Source organism: Psammomys obesus, unplaced genomic scaffold (assembly GCF_907164565.1).
Source record: "Psammomys obesus unplaced genomic scaffold, mPsaObe1.curated_primary_1811, whole genome shotgun sequence".
In the NCBI taxonomy this organism is placed as follows: Eukaryota; Metazoa; Chordata; class Mammalia; order Rodentia; family Muridae; genus Psammomys; species Psammomys obesus.
In genome coordinates this window covers 8,011,668-8,029,937 of record NW_026586550.1, presented here as the reverse complement: position 1 = coordinate 8,029,937, position 18,270 = coordinate 8,011,668, and the positions used below count along the sequence as shown (strand labels likewise).

Here is an 18,270-nt window from a genome sequence, read left to right as displayed (position 1 = left end):
GCTTAGTGGACATAGAGTCTAACCACGACTAACACAAGGTCACAAGAGCACAAAGAAGAAAAAAAAAAGGAAGAAAAATGCTGAATTGATTTCACATTCTTTAGAAGGACATTAACCTGAGGTACTATGGCACAATTTAGAGAAAAATGTCTATGCTTTAGAGCTACTTAAAGAAACAATCATTACTTTAAAATCTGTAACATCCTAAAAGTTAAAATAGTAACAGGATTAACAATATATCCTGAAAAATGAGATAAGGAAGATTTGTATAAGCCTGGAAAGGAACACATTCTACTGATATTTTTATCTCTCAACTGTTAGTATTCGTCATTTATATTAGACACGTTTTGTATCTTGTAAAGGAAGAGCTGAAAAAAGTAATGTTAAAACAGTATGTACTAACAATAAAACGTAATTTAGATTGTAGTTGACAAATCATCTACTAAGTAGATAATCAATGGATCTTGACAAATAAGAAACCATGATCCAAAAAGGAAAAAAATGAAATTATTTTATGGTAAACCTTAGTAGCAAATTGGATCCTGCAGGAAGAAATGGGTCAATGAAGATGGAAACAGATCAATAATTTCTGATCTCAGCAACACAGACAGGAATGTTTCATGTTATTCCATTGTCTGTTAGACAGTAAATTAGCAAACTCTCTAACTAAACACATAGGGAAAGGGTAAGAGAGCAGACAGTACATGAATAGAAGTCAACCTTCAGAGTCATAAAAAAAAAATCAATGAAACTAAAACAAACTAAATACAAACAAAAACCACTGCAGTTTGCAGAGACATGCCTGTGCCACAATCACCAAAGGATACCTATGTTCTAACTGATCAAAACCATAAAAAGCATGGCAAAAGTACATTTTCCAAATGTGAGTAAATGAAGGGTAATTGGCCAGAGTGGTAGTAGTGGGTATAATATAATCACAAAGGCCCTTGTGAGGGAAAAAGCAAGGGGAGAGGAGAAAGGCACAGAGAGGTAACATAAGAACACAGAACAAAGAACACGGAACAACAAAACTTTACCTTTCCCTACAATACCTTAGACTTCTATGTAAATACATATTAAAAGTACAATTACATCCAGTTAGACCAGCACCATTTGCTGAAGATGCTGTCTTTTGTCCATTGTATCATTTTGGCTTCTTTGTCAAAAATCAAGTATCCATATGTGTTGGGTTTATTTCTGGATCTTCTATTTTATTCCATTGATTCACCATTGTTTCTATGCCAGTACCATGTGGTTTTTATTACTATTGCTCTGTAGTACAGCTTGAGATCAGGGATGGAGATACCTTCAGGTGATTTCTTGTTGTAGGGATCATTTTGAAAATTCTTTTTTTTGTTTTGTTTTGTTTTGTTTTTCCATATGAAGTTGAGAATTTTTCTTTCAAGATCTGTAACGAATTGTGTTGGTATTTTGACAGGGATTGCATTGAATCTCTAGATTGCTTTTGGCTGGATGGCCATTTTCACTATGTTAATCCTACTGATTCATGAGCACAGGAGATCTTTCCATCTTCTGATATCTTCTTCAATTTCTTTCTTCAGAGACTTGAAGTTTTTTTCAAACAGGTCTTTCACTTGCTTGGTTAGTGTCACCCCAAGGTACTTTATGTTATTAGTAGCAATTTGTGAAGGGTGTTGTTTCCCCAATTTCTTTCTTGGCCCTTTTATCTTGGGTATACAGGAGGGCTTCTGATTTTTTTTTAATTAGTTTTGTATCCAGCCACTTTGCTGAAGGTGTTTATCAGCTGAAGGAGTTCTCTGGTTGAGTTTTTGGGGTCACTCATGTATACTATCATATAATCTGCAAATAGTGATACTTTGACTTCTTCCTTTCCAATTTGTATCCATTTGATCTCCTTTAGTTGTATTGCTCTAGCTAGGACTTCAAGTACTATGTTGAAGAGATGCCGAGAAAGTGGGCAGCCTTGCCTTGTTCTTGATTTCAGTAGGATTGGTTTAAGTTTCTCTATGTTTAGTTTGATGTTGGCTATAGGCTGTATAGTGCCTTTACTATGTTTAGTATGTGCCTTGTATCCCTGATCTCTCTAAGACTTTAAACATGAATGGGTGTTGGATTTTGTCAAATGCTTTTTTAGCATCTAAGGAGGTGATCATGTGGGTTTTCTCCTTCAGTTTGTTTATATGGTGGATTACATTGATGGATTTCTGTATATTGAACCACCCCTGCATGCTTGTGATAAAGCCTACTTGGTCATGGTGGATGATATCTTCTATATGTTCTTGGATTCAGTTTGCAAGTATTTTATTAATAATGTTAGTCTAAATGGATGTCTACATGTAGAAAAATGCAAATAGATCCATACTTATCACCCTGCACAAAACTAAAGTCCAAGTGGATCAAAGATCTCAACATAAAACCGGATACACTAAATTGGTTAGAACAAAGAGTGGGGAAGAGCATAGAACTCACTGGCATAGGAGACAACTTCCTGAACAGAACACCAACAGCACAGGCTCTAAGATCAACAATCAATAAACGGGGCCTCACAAAACTGAAAACGTTCTGTAAAGCAAAGAACACTGTCATCAGAACAAAACAACAGCCTACAGGTTGTGAAATGATATTCACCAACCCTATATCTGACAGAGGTCTAATATCCAGAATATCTAAAGAATTGACAGGTTAAAAAGCAACAAATCAAGTACTCCAATTTAAAAAATGGAGTACAGAGGTAAACAGAGAATTCTCTGTAGAGGAATATACAATGGCAGAGAAACACTTAAAGAAATGCTCACCATCCTTAGCCATCAGGGAAATGCAAATCAAAACAACCCTGATATTTCACCTTACACCCATCAGAATGGCTAAGATCAAAAACTCAAGAGACAATGCATGCTGGAGAGGATGTGGAGAAGGGGAACCCTTCTCCATTGCTGATGGGAATGTAAACTTGCACAACCACTTTGGAAATCAATCTGGCACTTTCTCAGACAATTAAGAATAGCACTTCTTCAAGATCCAGCTATACCACTCCTAGGCATATATCCAAAATATGCACAAGTACACAAGGACATTTGCTCAACCATGTTCATAGCAGTTTTATTTCGTAATAGCCAGAACCTAGAAACAACCCAGATGTCCCTCAATGGAGGAATGGATACAGAAATTGTGGTACAGTTACACAATGGAATACTACTCAGCAATTAAAAACAAGGACATCATGAAATTTGCAAGCAAATGGTGGGAACTAGAAAAGATCATCCTGAGTGAGGTATCCCAGAAACTAAAAGATACACATGGTATATACTCACTTATAAGTGAATATTAGACATATAATATAGGATAAACATAATAAAATCTCTACACCTAAAGAAGCTAAGCAAGAAGGAGGACTCTAGGTAAGATGATCATTTCTCACTCAGAAAGACAAACGGGATGAACACTGGAAGAAGGAGAAAACAGGAAACAGGACAGGAGCCTACCACAGAGGGCCTCTGAAAGACTCTACCCAGCAGTGTATCAAGCAGATGCTGAGACTCATAACCAAACTTTGGGCAGAGTGCAGGGAATTTTATGAAAGAAGGGGGAGATAGTAAGACCTGGAGGGGACAGGAGCTTCACAAGGAAAACAACAGAACCAAAAATTCTGGGCACAAGGATCTTTTCTTAGACTGATATTCCAAACAATGACCATCATGGGTATAACCTAGATAACCTAGAACCCCTGCTCAGATGTAGCTCATGGCAACTCAGTACCCAAGTGGGTTCCCTAGTAAAGGACTGTCTGACATAAACTCAGCTGCTGATTCTTTGATCACTGACTCCTGAGGGGGGAGCAGCCTTTCCAGGCCACAGAGGAGGACAATGCAGCCAGTCCTGATGAAACCTTATAAGCTAGGGTCAGATGGAAGGGTAGGAGGACCTCCCCTATCAGTGGACTTGGAGAGAGGCATAGGAGGAGATGAGGAAGGAAGGGTGGGATTGAGAAGGAATGAGGGAGGGGGCTACACCTGGATACAAAATGAATAAACTGTAATTAACATAAAAATATAAATTTAATATAAAAAGTACAATTCTATTGTCTAAAGCCACTGCTTGCAATACAGTCTATTTGTTTATAAACTCATGGAGAGAGGGAATCACTCCCTTCACATCCACAGGTGACCCCACCAAGCTCCAAAGAACAGTTCCAATCCAATGGTCACATAGATGGCCATGTAAACAAAATGGCTCACAAAACAAAACTAAAGGTCACAGGTAGAATTGGGGAGTGGTTTGATAGAAATAGGGATGCTAGGGAGATAAGGGAAATATGGGGTAGTGTAGAGGAATTTTAATACATTCAGGCCCTTAGCACACACCTTTAATCCCTCTGGTTGGAATACTGATACACTCTTAGTATACAGAAAGATTGTAGAAGGAAGCACCCATGTTGGATAGTGATGTCATAGTGTCAGATAATGTGACAAATCAGAGAAAGATTTGACAGAATGAACCAGAGAAAAGAGTTCCCCAATTCTCACCAGGAAAGACAGGAAAAGGAGGACTTAGGAGAGCAGCACACAAGAGGGAAGGGGGAGGCAGTTTCACCAGGAGAATTTTACAAAAACAGGTTGAAGAAAAAACAAGCTAGACACAGGTGAAGAAATAATGAGAATGTGGAGGCATAAAATTAGACCATATTGCCGAAGTTTAGTATGAGACCAAGCAAAACAATTCAGTCAGAAGCTAAGAGAGGAGAAGCATTTAAGCCAAAACATTTGAGTTGAACCAGCCAGCCAGAGTTCAGAAAGAGCTAGAAAGTGTGAGCTTATTTAGAACTAAGTCTCAGAAATTGAAAACATTCTAGGCCTAGATTAGATTGTACAGAGACTAGAAACTTCCAGGACTTGGCCTACGTTAGCAGATGGAGTCAGTAAACCTCTGAGATTAAAATTACATCAGGTGAATAAAATATACTTTTACAGGGGAAACTAATCCAAATTCTAAATGATACACATGTATGTGTTTGTGTGTGTGCATGCAAAATTGTCAAAGAGCTAAACTACTATATAGGCACATTCAACAGGACAGTGTACACTGACATAAAAATAAATGGATGGAAAGAAATGGAATTCAGGGAAAGATCTTGAACAATCCTACAGAAGAGGAAAGTTCATTCAGCAATAACACCGGTGAAAACAACAAATGCTTTTTATTGGAGGGATAGCTACCTTGTACAATGCACAAAAGTTTTTCAAGTTCAGTAACTTACTTAAGATGTAAAACTTTAAACTATAAATCATCAAGGAGACAATAAAGGAGAATGCCTTCCCAATCTAAGTTGGAGTTAGTAAAGATTTTTAAGATGTGTGTGTGTGTGTGCACACCGCTTGCCTGTGGGCAGCCCTAATACAAAACTAGAGGTCATAAAAGGGTTCACGGTGAATCCTAGAGGAAGTGGGGCATGTTGAGAGGGGTATAGAGTAGTGAAAATTTTGTTAACAGTGTATTTGTGTATAAAACTCTCAAAAATTAAATTATAAATAAATAAAGTAATAGAATTGAAAATGCATGTTCTCTAAAGGAGATATGAAGAACACACACACACAAACAAAATATTTTTAATTGCAGTAAATAAGCATGCCAAAAGACCTGTATATAGAGTTATTTGTGACACCAAACATTAGAAACATGAGAATTTCACACAAGAATGATTATTATTTAAATTGTGATATGCTTATATAATAAAGGTTAAGTTGCCATTTGTAGTATGATTTTGTGATAATGATTACATACAAAGAAAGCCACTGTGGTAAGTAGAAAAATGCCTACTCCCACACTGATATAATTGTATGTGGAACTTATTACATACCCTGGGAAAGAAGGTATTGATTCAGTGACAGATGAAAAACAAAACAACAAAAATTCTTATAAGTATTATAAACCACGTTTTTAAATTTATGCATGTTTTCAAACATAAAAACAAAGGCACTGAGAGGAAACAAATCAGAATATGAGCAGCTATCTGTAAGTGTTATGTTTAGATGTGCTATATTCACTTCATTTCTTACACTTACATATATTATAAAATGAGCAAACATTTATTTTCAAGCATAAGAGATCACACTATGTAAAGGTATAAAATCTCAGCCCTGGGAATCTTTCTGTGCATGTTTTCAGACTGAACAGACATTTACTTTTCTCCTTCAGAAATGTAAAAGAACATACACATATTAATTTTAATTAACATAGAGATCAAACTTTGTTTCCTTCAAAGTTGAGGAGCCTGAATTACAAATGAGGGTCCTGTTTTCTCCATATGAATCGTGCTTTGAACTGCCTTGAAAAGTTTTAAATTACTTAGAAACAGTCTCAGCATGAAAGGCCCTTCCCAACCATAATAACAAAAAATTGTGGCAGAAACAAATACAAATTACAATGATTATGGGCTCTGTAAGACCCAGAAAGCAATCGAGACACCAATTGAGAAATCATCTTAATTAGCAGGAATGCATCAAAACCAATGGAGTCAACTGAAGACTTCACTTTGAAGTTTGCAATTACAAGATAAACATTCTAAAAGGAATAGGTTTTTCTTTTTTTACTATTCCAATACTTTAAAATCTCTTTCCAAACAGTCCAAGTTTCCTGTTCCTTGGGTGGACTTAAATTATAAGCAATGTACAAAAAAATATGTATTGGTTTATTGCAAAACTTTTTAAAATATGTAGGCTTTAGTGACTTCAGACATGTCAATTTCTAAGAAAAAAATAATTTGCTGCAAAAGAACTTCACTTACTAGTTAAGGTTTTAAATTATATGGAAGCATTTTTAAGTATATATTTAAAAAGAGTACCTTCAAGTACTTATACCATTCTGTTTAGACAGCCATCCTAAACACATGCTTATAATTTTATATAATTTACCTTCTTGGAATTATAATCAATAGAAGAGCATCAATGAATTGAAAACTGGAGAACTAAACATAAAATCCTTTCAAAGTAAATGAAAAAGAAAACACAATGCTATACCATTGGATGAGTGACAGAGGTATGTGACCATTTAGAAATGTGCTCCTGGGTTATTTAGAGAACACACGATGTTCAAAAGCATACAGCTTTGAACTGTAGATTGAACAGCAGAGCAGAGTTTTAAGTGTTTTTCTAAGCTAGGATTTTCTGCCTTGGAAGCAACTGCAGTCACTCGAATTGGAGATTCTGTCACACATTTGACAGTATCCCATCTGACTTTGTACTGTTCATGCTGTCCAAAGAGGGAATTATAATTGGCATGACTTTAGGATTGCATTTCCTCTCCATCAAATTCCATATATTAATTTTCTCCCTTCTTCACCCTCTAGGCACAAGATGGGAGAGAGGACTTAACAGGCCCTCCAACGCCCTGTCTCTACCCTACAGAGACTTCCTGACTTCCAGTAACACATTTTCAATTGTCCATTTTTAAGCACACTGACTGCTTACACAGATTTCAGAGCTCAGTTCCTTTGCAATGCTCTCTCTGCTTTACACTTTCTACCTTATTTAATGAATTCATCCTTTGACCAATTGCTCCCAGTCGCCTCCCAGGATTCATTAGTGTTCTGTCTTTCACAGTGTGTCACTGTCCAAATACCTCTGGGATGCCCCAGTCCCTTTCATCTTCTTCCTTCACACTTACGACACACTCATCCACATGGATGCTGATGCCAATATGGTGATTTGTCTAATAAGCCCCAGGGGTAGAGATTCTGGTCAGCTCAGATGGGATTCCAGGCACAAGTCTGATCATGCCCAACCCTTTTGCAACATCACCCCGAACAACAGCATAAAGGGCCGTTTCTGCCTGACCTCTGTCTTTGACTTCAGTTTTATTAACTGTCCAGTCACTGAAGCCACCACTTGTAGCTCTGCAAGGACATGCGCACAGGCTGGCTGCTCTGATAGACCACTGCACTCTAGAGACCCCTCCCTCCTCTGGGAGTCTTTGCTGAGAGCACCACCTAGCAGGCACCCTTGCTTTCAGCGCTCTTTTCTAGTCTCTCCCAGCCCTCTCCTGGAATTTATCATTTTACTCTTGGTCTACTTTCCATCATGGGGCTGTGACCACAAAGACAGGGCATCTCATTTGCCTCATTCCTTAATCATTTTTACCTGCTAGCCTGTTAATTATGGGCATACCATTTCTGAATTCAGTAATACTTATTTCTAAAATTTTTTTATAAATTACTTACACATACATCCAGTATTCTGTCTGCATGTACACCTGCATGCAAGATGAGGGCACTAGATCTCATTAGAGATGGCTGTAAGCCACCATGTGGTTGCTTGGAATTGAACTCAGGACCTTTGGAAGAGCAGACAGTGCAATTAACCCCTAAGCTATCTCTCTAGCCCTCACTAATACTTGTAACTGATACTGAATGGAAACAGACACGTTTTAAGTATTACCTTGAATTTTAAAAATTGCTACCAATTAGTGGTGACCACTGTTGTTCACTTCTGAAATGCTTCTCACGTTTAGAAATTTTCCTTTTTCAAGAATGCTGAACTCTGCTCATTTGGTAAGCTGAATTTAAGCAGGTGGAAGCATGAAGTGCTCTGTAGCACACAGGTTAGACTTGGCACATTACACAAGTGGAACTGTACCATTTGGCACTCCTACCTGCCCCTCTATTCTCCCCATTCTCCCTTCTGCCCTATCAAGCTGATACATCTGGATTGTGTCTGTGGCTCCCTATCTTCGGCCACTGGAGGACCAAGGGAGACAATCCAATGACTGTGGCAAAGGCATTGTCCTTGTAACAGGGTCCTTTTCCTACCAACTTAGCAAGTTGGTATCTACAAGACTTACCTTTCCCTAGTACTCTGTGTTATAAATGATGCTTATTTGACATTGCATTTTCACCTCTGGGTAAACCAAGGAACAACATGAGTAGAGTACTACCATTAAACTCCCGGCTAACTATTCAGTTTCCATGAGCTGCATCTCTCTTATTCAGACATTAATTATACAACTGTAAATAAAACCACTAAAAAAATTATGAAAAGATCCTGATGCAGATAAAGCAGAAGATAACTAGCCAAAGACACTATAAAGAAAGTCAGCACATGTAATGGCTTAGTGTTGCAAAAGGGACAAAGCATGTCCAAAGCTATGTTTGATTAAAGAGTTCTTGAGCCAGGAAGCAGGAAAGGAAGGGAACAGTGCTGGAGAACCAAATAGGAAACTATGACTCTATCGACCAGATGCAGTGGTTTAAATGCCCCCCCCCCCATAGACTTGGTAATTTTAGCACTTGGTCCACAGTTGGTCGAACAGTTTGGGAAATTTATGAAATCTTTTTTTTTTGTTTCTAATAAATATGTCTCTTTATTAGAACATTATTCATAAGTAACAACATACTTGTTTCATATTTTTATTAAAATATTTTAAATACATTATTTTCATCACTTCACTCCCAACTCCTCTGAAATCTTTTCCACCTTTTTATCCATTCAACTTTAAGTTCTTTCTTGAAATGAAGCAAAACAACAAAACAAAAGCAATCAAAAAAAAAAAAACAAAGAAAAAGAAACAATAAAATAAAGAATGCCAAAACAGAACAAATAAAAAAAAAAAACACCAAAAATGTGGTTCATTTTGTGTAAAGTTAGCAGGCATGTATTAACTGCTGAATGGAGAAACAAGATGTGCTATATCCCTTCTTCAGAATACTATTTAGCCCTAAAAAGGAATGAAGCACAGGCTCATTCTAAAGTTTGGATAAAGCAGACACATATACTAAGTGCAAGAAGGCAATCAGAAAGTACAACAATATATAATACTATTTTATGAATTGTCTAGAACAGGGAAATCCATAGAAATAAGGAGATCAGGTATTCCATGTAAGATGGAGAGATAAACGCCATGAGTAGTGAATATAGTTAAATGAAGGAGAAACTCCTGGGTTGTTGTGCCACTTTTCCAAGCTTCTACCCAGATCCTCCATAGACAAGTTCATTGGCTGTACCTGCCAATGAACTTCTCGCATGACCAAACACGAGATGCCTCAATTTATGAAATCTTTAAAAGGCAGAGCTGTGCTTGTAGAAGCGAGTCACTGGGGGGGAGGGGAGGAGGGTGTCCTTGAGGGTTTGTATCTCTGTCCTACTTCCCGTTTCCTCTTTCTGTTTCCTGTGTATGGATAAAAATGTCATCGGCCAGCTTCTTGCTCCCAATGCCATGCTGTGCCTTCCTTGCCTTGATGGACTCTATCACTCAGGAACCATTATCCAAAATAAACTATTTCTTTCTTACATTGCTCTTGGTCATGGTGTTTTAACACAGCGATAGTAACAAATACACCAGCTAAGGGTCTAAACCTTGATCTTGAGCACAGTGAGGAAGTATGGAACAACCATTTGGCCACTTAGGCCCTAGTGAAAGATTATCATCACTCAGACAATTCTTGATCCCTTCTGCCTCACAGGTAGCATGATGAACCTGTGGGATATGGTAACTACTCATTCAGTTTTCACTCTTTGTGAGAAAAAACACATGAGGACTATTTGAGTGTGCGTGTTAATGCTGTACTATCTCTGTGCCAAGATGGCTTTATAAGCATGCAATATTTTATTTCCTAGAAAGTAAAAAAAAAAAACAAATAAAATTGATTTATTTTTGCAGCTCAAATGAATATGAATAGGTTTTCAGACTTAACAACATATGCCTGTTCATCCTTAAGCATTTCTGTACTAGTAGAGTTTATAAGTTGGTAAATCAAGAGAAAAAAAAAAAACTTTTTTTTATTGAAAATAGTTGTTTTCATACAATATATTCTGATCACAGTTTCTGCTACCTCCCAGATCCTCCCCACCCACCCAAATCCACACCCCTTCTTTCTGTGTCTCAGAAAACAGACATCTAAAAAAACTAAAAACTAAAATGAAATAAATAGAATAGGACAAAACAAACAGAAAAAAAGTCAAAGAAAAAGCACACGAAACAAACACAGACACAGAGGCACACACAGTCATACAGAGAAATCCCATAAAAACACAAATTGGAAAAAAATAATATGTAAGACCTGTAAGGTAAAAACCAAAATGCCCAGACAAAGCATTATGAAACAACACCCCTGCCCCAACAAAGTACTATTGAGTTGGTTTTGTGTTGGCATCTACTGCTGGACCCTGCCCTTGAGTGTAGTTTGTTTACCAAGTCAGACTCTGTTGGAGAAAGCTGATTTTTCCTCTGTGAGAGGTTAAAGTCTATTACTGGCTCACACACAAGGCTTTTCAATAAAATTGAAACAATTCTCACCAAAGAGGCCATGGTGAACCCAATTACTTCAATGTAGCCATCATCATGACGCTGGGGTTCAAAGTCATGGTGATCTCCAGGGTTTCCCCAAGGCATTGTGCCAGCACAATATCTGCAAACAAGGTTAAAAAACAGTTAAAGATACTTCATTCTTCTCCTGATTAGCATTAGTAAATAAATTAGGGTTAAGGTATACATGCACACAGGAGTTTTTTTGCTTTTATGTGTCGGTTTATAAATAAACCTTTAAAAATAATTTCTAGTGGGAATTGATGTTTATTAAATGTAAGAATAGTTGCTGCTCTCAATGTGAACCTCAAGTATAAAAAAATGAAGTTACTATCTCCAAGGTATCACAGCCTTGCAAACAAAACAACAACAGCAACAGAAACTCATAATTTAACATCAAAAGCATCCTGTGGTACCCATCTGTCCCTCATTTCTCACTCTTGAGTTCATATTCTCTACAATATATTATGATTTTTCTTTAACAATTTAATAATTCTCTTAAATGAAGACAAATCCATGCTAGTGTAAATAAGAACATAAACTAAGATGACAGCATTTACCATTATATAGAAAATAATTCAAGAAATTCCTATAAGAAAAGAATGAATGAAAATCACTTTAAATAAATAAATAAGAGAGAAGAAATAAAATATGTTAGGTGTGGTGATGTATGCCTACTCTTCCAGTAGAGAAGAGGGTAAGGCAGAAGAATTGTGAATTATATAGAGAGATCCTCTCTCAAAAGAAAAGAAGGAAGGGAGGGAGGGAGAGAAGGTGGATGGCAGGGGAGAAGAGAGGAGTGAGATGAGAAAGGAAAAGGAATAAATAAAATTAGAAAGTCAGAGAAGCAGACACGTAAGGGAAGAGTGTCAAGAGTAAAGAGGACAATGCTATAGTTGGCACTATGGGCCAGTGTTTCCTACAAATCTGTAAGCCTTCTGCTAAACCCATGCTGACCCATGCTCCTGAAACAGGGTTGGAATTGAGTGTTCTGAGCACTTCAAGAGCAAACTGAAAACCTTGATAGGTTTTCCTAGACACACATTTCTATAGAGCTCTAGTTTTCCGTAAATTCAACCAAGGTCAGTTGATTTGCAGATTGTAGTCTGAGTTGATTGGTAGCAAGCAATGAGGGACTACAGGCCTTACTCTTCCAGCGTCTGGGCTTAGGAACCTGGAACTGAATTTTGTGCCACTGAAGTGATAAACTTATCTTTAAAAAAAAAATAGTCAATCCTAAGTGTTCCTTTCTCCTGGTGCATTATAGCACCAGAGAGCAGTGAAGCCCTGCTTCACTGATGGATTCTAGCATCTGGCAGAGAAATCCATACTCATCAGCTATGTGTTCCTAACAGCTTTTGAGAAACTGAAAGTAGGATTCTATGCACATCTGTCTTTCCTTGAGGCTAGAGGGTGGGTGTGGGGCAGTAACGAGAATTAAATGAAAATATTCGAGAAAGGGCTTTGAGTCTCCCAAGGCTAGGAGAATGCAGATAATGAATTCTGCATCACAGGCAAAACCAGCTACCACGGGAAACAAGCCAAACAGGAGAAGAAAATTAGCAGACATGGAACCCTTACCAGGACATTAAAATGAGGGATTTCAAGGACTATCCCTGAGGTGTTTCACTTCTGAAATCAGATATCATTCAGAGTTTACATCAAGCAAAGGCCACAGTATGAATAGGGCTTACCTGGGAATATTTAAAAATACTATACACTGGAACTTCAGGTCCTGAATCTTTGGGGTGAGATCTGTTCCATCACACTGCAGCAACCAAAGCAGAGAAAGCAAGGCTTCTGAAGTAGTCATGAGTCTGAGAGTCTCATCCAACTGGGTCAATAACAGCACAGAGCATGGAAATCTCTCCCTTCCCCCCGAGTGGTTGCCAGTTACTACCACTGAAATTTATGCTGAGTCTGACTGGAGAAGAGCCAAGGCTGAACTTTAATTTTGTTCTGATTTAATACAAAATAAAACTTCCATTTGACTAAAAACAATTTTTCTCTGTTCTATATTCAAAGCAATCCATTGCCTTCAACTATTATTAGATATTTAGACATATGGTGCTAACATTTAAAGCCCACACACTCTTCAAAGATGACATCTCAGTGAAGCTAGCAGCATTCCCCACTGTAATCAGTTAATACAAACAAGGCGTGAACATGGCCATTTTTTTTTTCCTATCTGGGATAATGTTTATTTTGAAACTAAGAAACATGTTTTGAATACATTCTCTGAAAGTTTTAAAGAGGTCTGCTCTAAATTTGTATCACCTGTAACAGATCCTCTTTTCTTTGCCATAGGGTGAAGCCAGTGTTCTAGAAGTAATAGTTTATAGTGTGTACATTCATACCTGATTAAGAAGACAAAATAGCAGCGACAAGTGTTATGAACTAGATGGCACTTTCTGTGATTGGACTGTTGGAGTTTGGACATAACCTTGGTCTCAAGAGCTCCTAGATTATTCCACCTAATACATGGCTTCCTTTATCACCTAATGTTCTCCCCATGAGTACTGTCCTTCAGCCTGTCACAAAAAAATGTCTCCATTCCCTCTCAACTGGTGATAAAATCCAGAAGAGAGGTCTAGTCAGAGTGAAAGAGTGCCATGTGTAAGGCTGGCTTTTCAGTTTGCTTTTCCCCCCCTTGGCCTCACGTCCCGGAAGTCCATTCTTCTTCTCCTTCAGAAGCATTACAAAACTCACTGTGGTTTTGTATAAATGTCTTTCAGAAGCGGTTCAGTCTAAGCACACTGATTTTACAAGCAGTCAAGGGTGCTTCAAAGAACCACTTTCTTTCCCCACCTGATATAACTACACCCCAATGTTCACAAGTGGTCTCAAAAACAATTTCCAGGAAACAATATTGTCCCAAATAAAATATTTCCAAAAAGCAGCTTAGATAGAAATCAAGTTTTAGATAGTGACCTAAAATCTTCCAAATCATTCAAGGGCTTCAAGCAGATCCATGGATGAGTATGCCCATGAAGAAAGCAGTCATTTTATTTAAGTGATCAAAGTTCAAGAGTGAAAAAAAAAAAAATTGACTGCTATACTCTGTTGATACATTACAGAAAATACTGCTGAACTTGAAATCAAACTGACTTTTAAATGTTGTAGCCTTGTTTCCCCTGGGAAATATGTCAGTGATTATTGTATCTCATCAAAATTTTTAAAGTTGTATATACTATAGAATGTATAGTATCTCACTATTTTTACATAGAATTGCATTAAAACGTACAGTTCTCTAGAACAGCAGCAACCAGTGTTTTCCCTAATTCAGACACAAAGAGAAAATATATGCTTGCAAAATACAGTTCTGTATGTAGGCTTATGTACTGATAAATCAAACAATGGACAGTAAATTGTGCTAGATGCAATGTTTTCTTCGTGCTTTGTGTTTCTTGGTCTAGAATTCATATGCACATTTTATAACTATCTGACTTCAATATTACATCCAAGATACTGACTTTACCTGTGACAAAAATAATATTGTCTATTTTATGCACACCTGATGTAGTTAGTCTGTAAAGCACTCCTCAAAAGGCTCATGTGTTAAAACGTTGGTCCCATGCTAGTGGAATCACTGACGTGTGAATGTATCATGAACATGATACACAAGTTCATGAGTTCATACTGAATGATCTTAGGAGGTGCCGCCTACTTAGAAGTCATTCACTCAGGGCGTGCCAAGAAGGGTGATCTTGTTCTGCTCAGTCGTTCATCAACCACTCTCTCTCTCCCTTCTGCCATTCTTTCTTTCCCTTTCTTTTTTCTTCCCATCCTCTCTCTGGGCCACCATGAGTGAGCAGCTCTGCTCCTCCAAACCCTTCCCCCAGGAGGCTATGCCTCTCCACAGAGCCAGAAGCAACAATGTTGCACTGTATGCGAGCCAGGGCCTGAAGGGATGCCAAGGCTGGCTAATAGCAGCAATACTTAACTCTTGTCCCAATTGATTTACGGGGTTCATTTTTCATGCATTTTGCTACAGGTTAGAGATTTTGTTTTTGCAATAAGCAATTGAAATTGAGTACAATGAAAGGTTAAGGCTACAATGAAAAGACATAGAAACTCTAGAGTAAAAATTAGTAAAAGATTCAAAGCAGGGCACACATTAATGCTGTTAGAGCAGCAATAGCAGCTTTGCAAATGTTTGCCTATTGGATTTCAATACTTTTCCCTCTTTTTCCCTTGGTGAGACAGGTTTGCCCCAAGCTGTCCAGGCTGGCTGGTGGCTTTGAATTTACATCCCTTCCATCTCTGCCTTCCAAATATCTGGGACAACTGACAAAGCTACTGTGCCAAGCTTAACATTTTAAAAAGAACCTTTCATCCTATAAGAATGAGTAAATAATTTCTACTACATTAGTATTATATGCACTAGGTAATTAACACTGTAAACATTATCAGTGCCCCACAAAATATCATTCTATTATGAGCCTTACTTATTTTATTTTCAATGATCGTTTCCCTTAATTTTCTATAATATAAAAGTAGCTATGTGGTTTTTAACCCTTTTCTTGGACTTGGTAGTACTGGAATATAATTCCAGCCCATGGGAAGTGGAGAAACAAAGTGTTCAAGGCCATTTTGACTAAATAGAAAGTTCAAGAATAGAATGGAGTACAAGAGACACTGTCTCAACCAACTACAAATAAACAAAGACACTTTAGCAGCAACTACAGCTCAGTCTGTTACATAAATGTGGATATCATAAATAGGAATGCCTCTTAAGTGCTAAACACTGCTTTTCATTTTAACTATCTCATTCTCCTAAATCTCAGTAACTTAGTATCATGTATTTTCTCTATTTTCATATATATGTACATATATAAGTGCAGGCATGCACACACACATTGTTCTCTTACTAAATTTCTATACCTGCCTCATGATAATAGAGACATTGCTATATTTCTCTATATGTGTATTATCACTCAGCCTCATGCAAATAAAAGCTATCATCATCTCTTCATAATCTCATTTATTATAAGAAACAACTTGTTTTTCTTAATTAATTTATGTTATTAGAATGTACCAACTAGACAAAGATAAGTTTCTCTTTCTTTTGCCTCCAGTAGACACATAACCTGGGTTAGAGACTTAGAACAAAACAGCAGGAAACATCCATTCAATGTGAGGAGACTTGACCAGGCCGGAAAGCAAAGTCAGGATGAAATAATAACAAGTGTATTGTTATAAAATGGAGACTCATCAGAAAGATGAGTTAACTTAGGAACAACTGTTAGCTACACATCTGTTTATACTGTAAGAGCCAACTCACAGCACTTCTTCCAGGAAGATCTTCCAAATCCTATCCTGAGGAGAACGACCATTCTGCTGCCACTTCCTGTGCCAGCAGTATCCTGTGTGTAAGACTGAATAACGGTTGATGTATATACAATAATTATGTCTGTCCTTGCCCATGGTTTCTTCAGGAGTAACACTAGTTTTATTTCACTCCAGCAACTAAGACAGAGACTAATATGTGCTGAGAATGTGCATATGTGGCTGATGAGCTGCCTTACATGATTTGTAAACTACATGCAGTGCAGGGATTAATCCATGTATCAACTGGCATTGATGTGACATTCATATTCTCATGCAAATAAAATGAGCCTATAGAGTCAATACTCACAACAACTTTGACGTGTTTGGACAGATCTCTAGAACTTCTTTGTAGGAAATCAGAAAAGGCTGCCTACACCAAAAGGCAAAGAAGAAAAGAATACTTTGTTACATGGTTTCCACCAAATTCTTGCTTCAACAGGATAGACATTTTAAGATTCCATACTATTAAAAAATATAAAACAAATTTTCCTTTGGTTGAACCCAAGGAAAACAGGGCAGTGTCTGCCATGTGAAAAACCCTCTGTTTTCGGACTATTAAATCTATAATAAAATTTAAGATTTCACCCTCCTAGGGTGAAAAAGTGAGTGGCTCCCAGAGGCACTTGACAGATCTGTTCTGAAAGTCCCCTGTGAAAATCCTACCTATTCACCCAATGCCAAAGTCACTCCAAGAAGAGTAACGAAAGGTCCCCACTTTGGTTTCATAGGTATCTTCATGTTCTACCAACTTGTCATCCAAGATCACTGAGTACACACCCTGTTAAAAACTACACCTGAGCTAAGATCGTCTGTGATTGGGTAGGATTATCTACCAATTTAACACAGGCTGTGATCACCTGAGAAAGGAGTTTCGGTCTGGGATTGTCTAGATTAAGCTGGCCTGTGTGTATGTGTATTACTGGGAAGACAGGCTCATTGTGAGTAGCACCTCCTCCCTGGGCAGGGGATTCTGGATGAAAAAGGAGTAGAGAAATCAGTGTAAGCAGTAGCATGTGGGCATTCATTCCTTGCTCTCTGCTCTTGCCTGCAGATGTACTGTGACTGGCTACTTTAAGTTCTTACCACCATGACTTCCCCCAAAAGACAGAATGTAACCTGGGATTGTGAGGCAAGGAGACCCTTTCTTTCTTAAATTGCATTCATCAGGCTGTTTTAGCACAGAAACAAGAAACAAAACTAAAACATTTATATTTTTTCCATCTAACTACTCTTCCCAATTCCTTCTTTGACGTCTGTTTGCACCACTCTCTGAAAAGTCACTGACTCTTGTAAGGCTTCAATTTTAAATATAGCCAAACCCAACTGCTTTGCTGACCACTCAATTAGAAAGCATCCCCGCTCTTCCTCAGTGAATATTTTAAACAGTAATTTTACATAAACATAGTTGGAATATATTTAGGTATGCAGTACTAGTTTTGTTTTTTGGTTTTTTCCTTTTATATATATATATTATTTTTATTAATTATAGTTTATTCACTTTGTATCCTCCCCCTGTAGCTTCCTCCCTCCTCCCCTCTGAACCTCACCCTTCTTCCCCCTTCTCCACCCAAGTCCACTGATAGGGAGGTCCTCCTCTCCTTCCTTCTGATCCTAGTCTATCAGGTCTCATCAGGAGTGGCTGTATTGACTTCCTCTGTGGCCTGG

The 18,270-nt window shown here is 37.7% G+C and overlaps 1 protein-coding gene across 3 annotated transcripts in view; it reads right to left on the bottom strand.

Annotated features, from left to right (window-relative positions):
• Positions 1-18,270, bottom strand: part of Dgki (diacylglycerol kinase iota) — a 466,379-nt gene that overhangs the window by 158,803 nt on the left and 289,306 nt on the right. For all 3 annotated transcript variants that reach the window (XM_055602146.1, XM_055602148.1, XM_055602147.1), the window contains exons 17-19: positions 16,913-16,975; positions 12,969-13,042; positions 11,266-11,377 (exon numbers count right to left, since the gene is read on the bottom strand). In XM_055602146.1, coding sequence (XP_055458121.1) covers positions 11,266-11,377; positions 12,969-13,042; positions 16,913-16,975 — 249 coding nt within the window. The remainder of the gene's footprint in view (positions 1-11,265; positions 11,378-12,968; positions 13,043-16,912; positions 16,976-18,270) is intronic.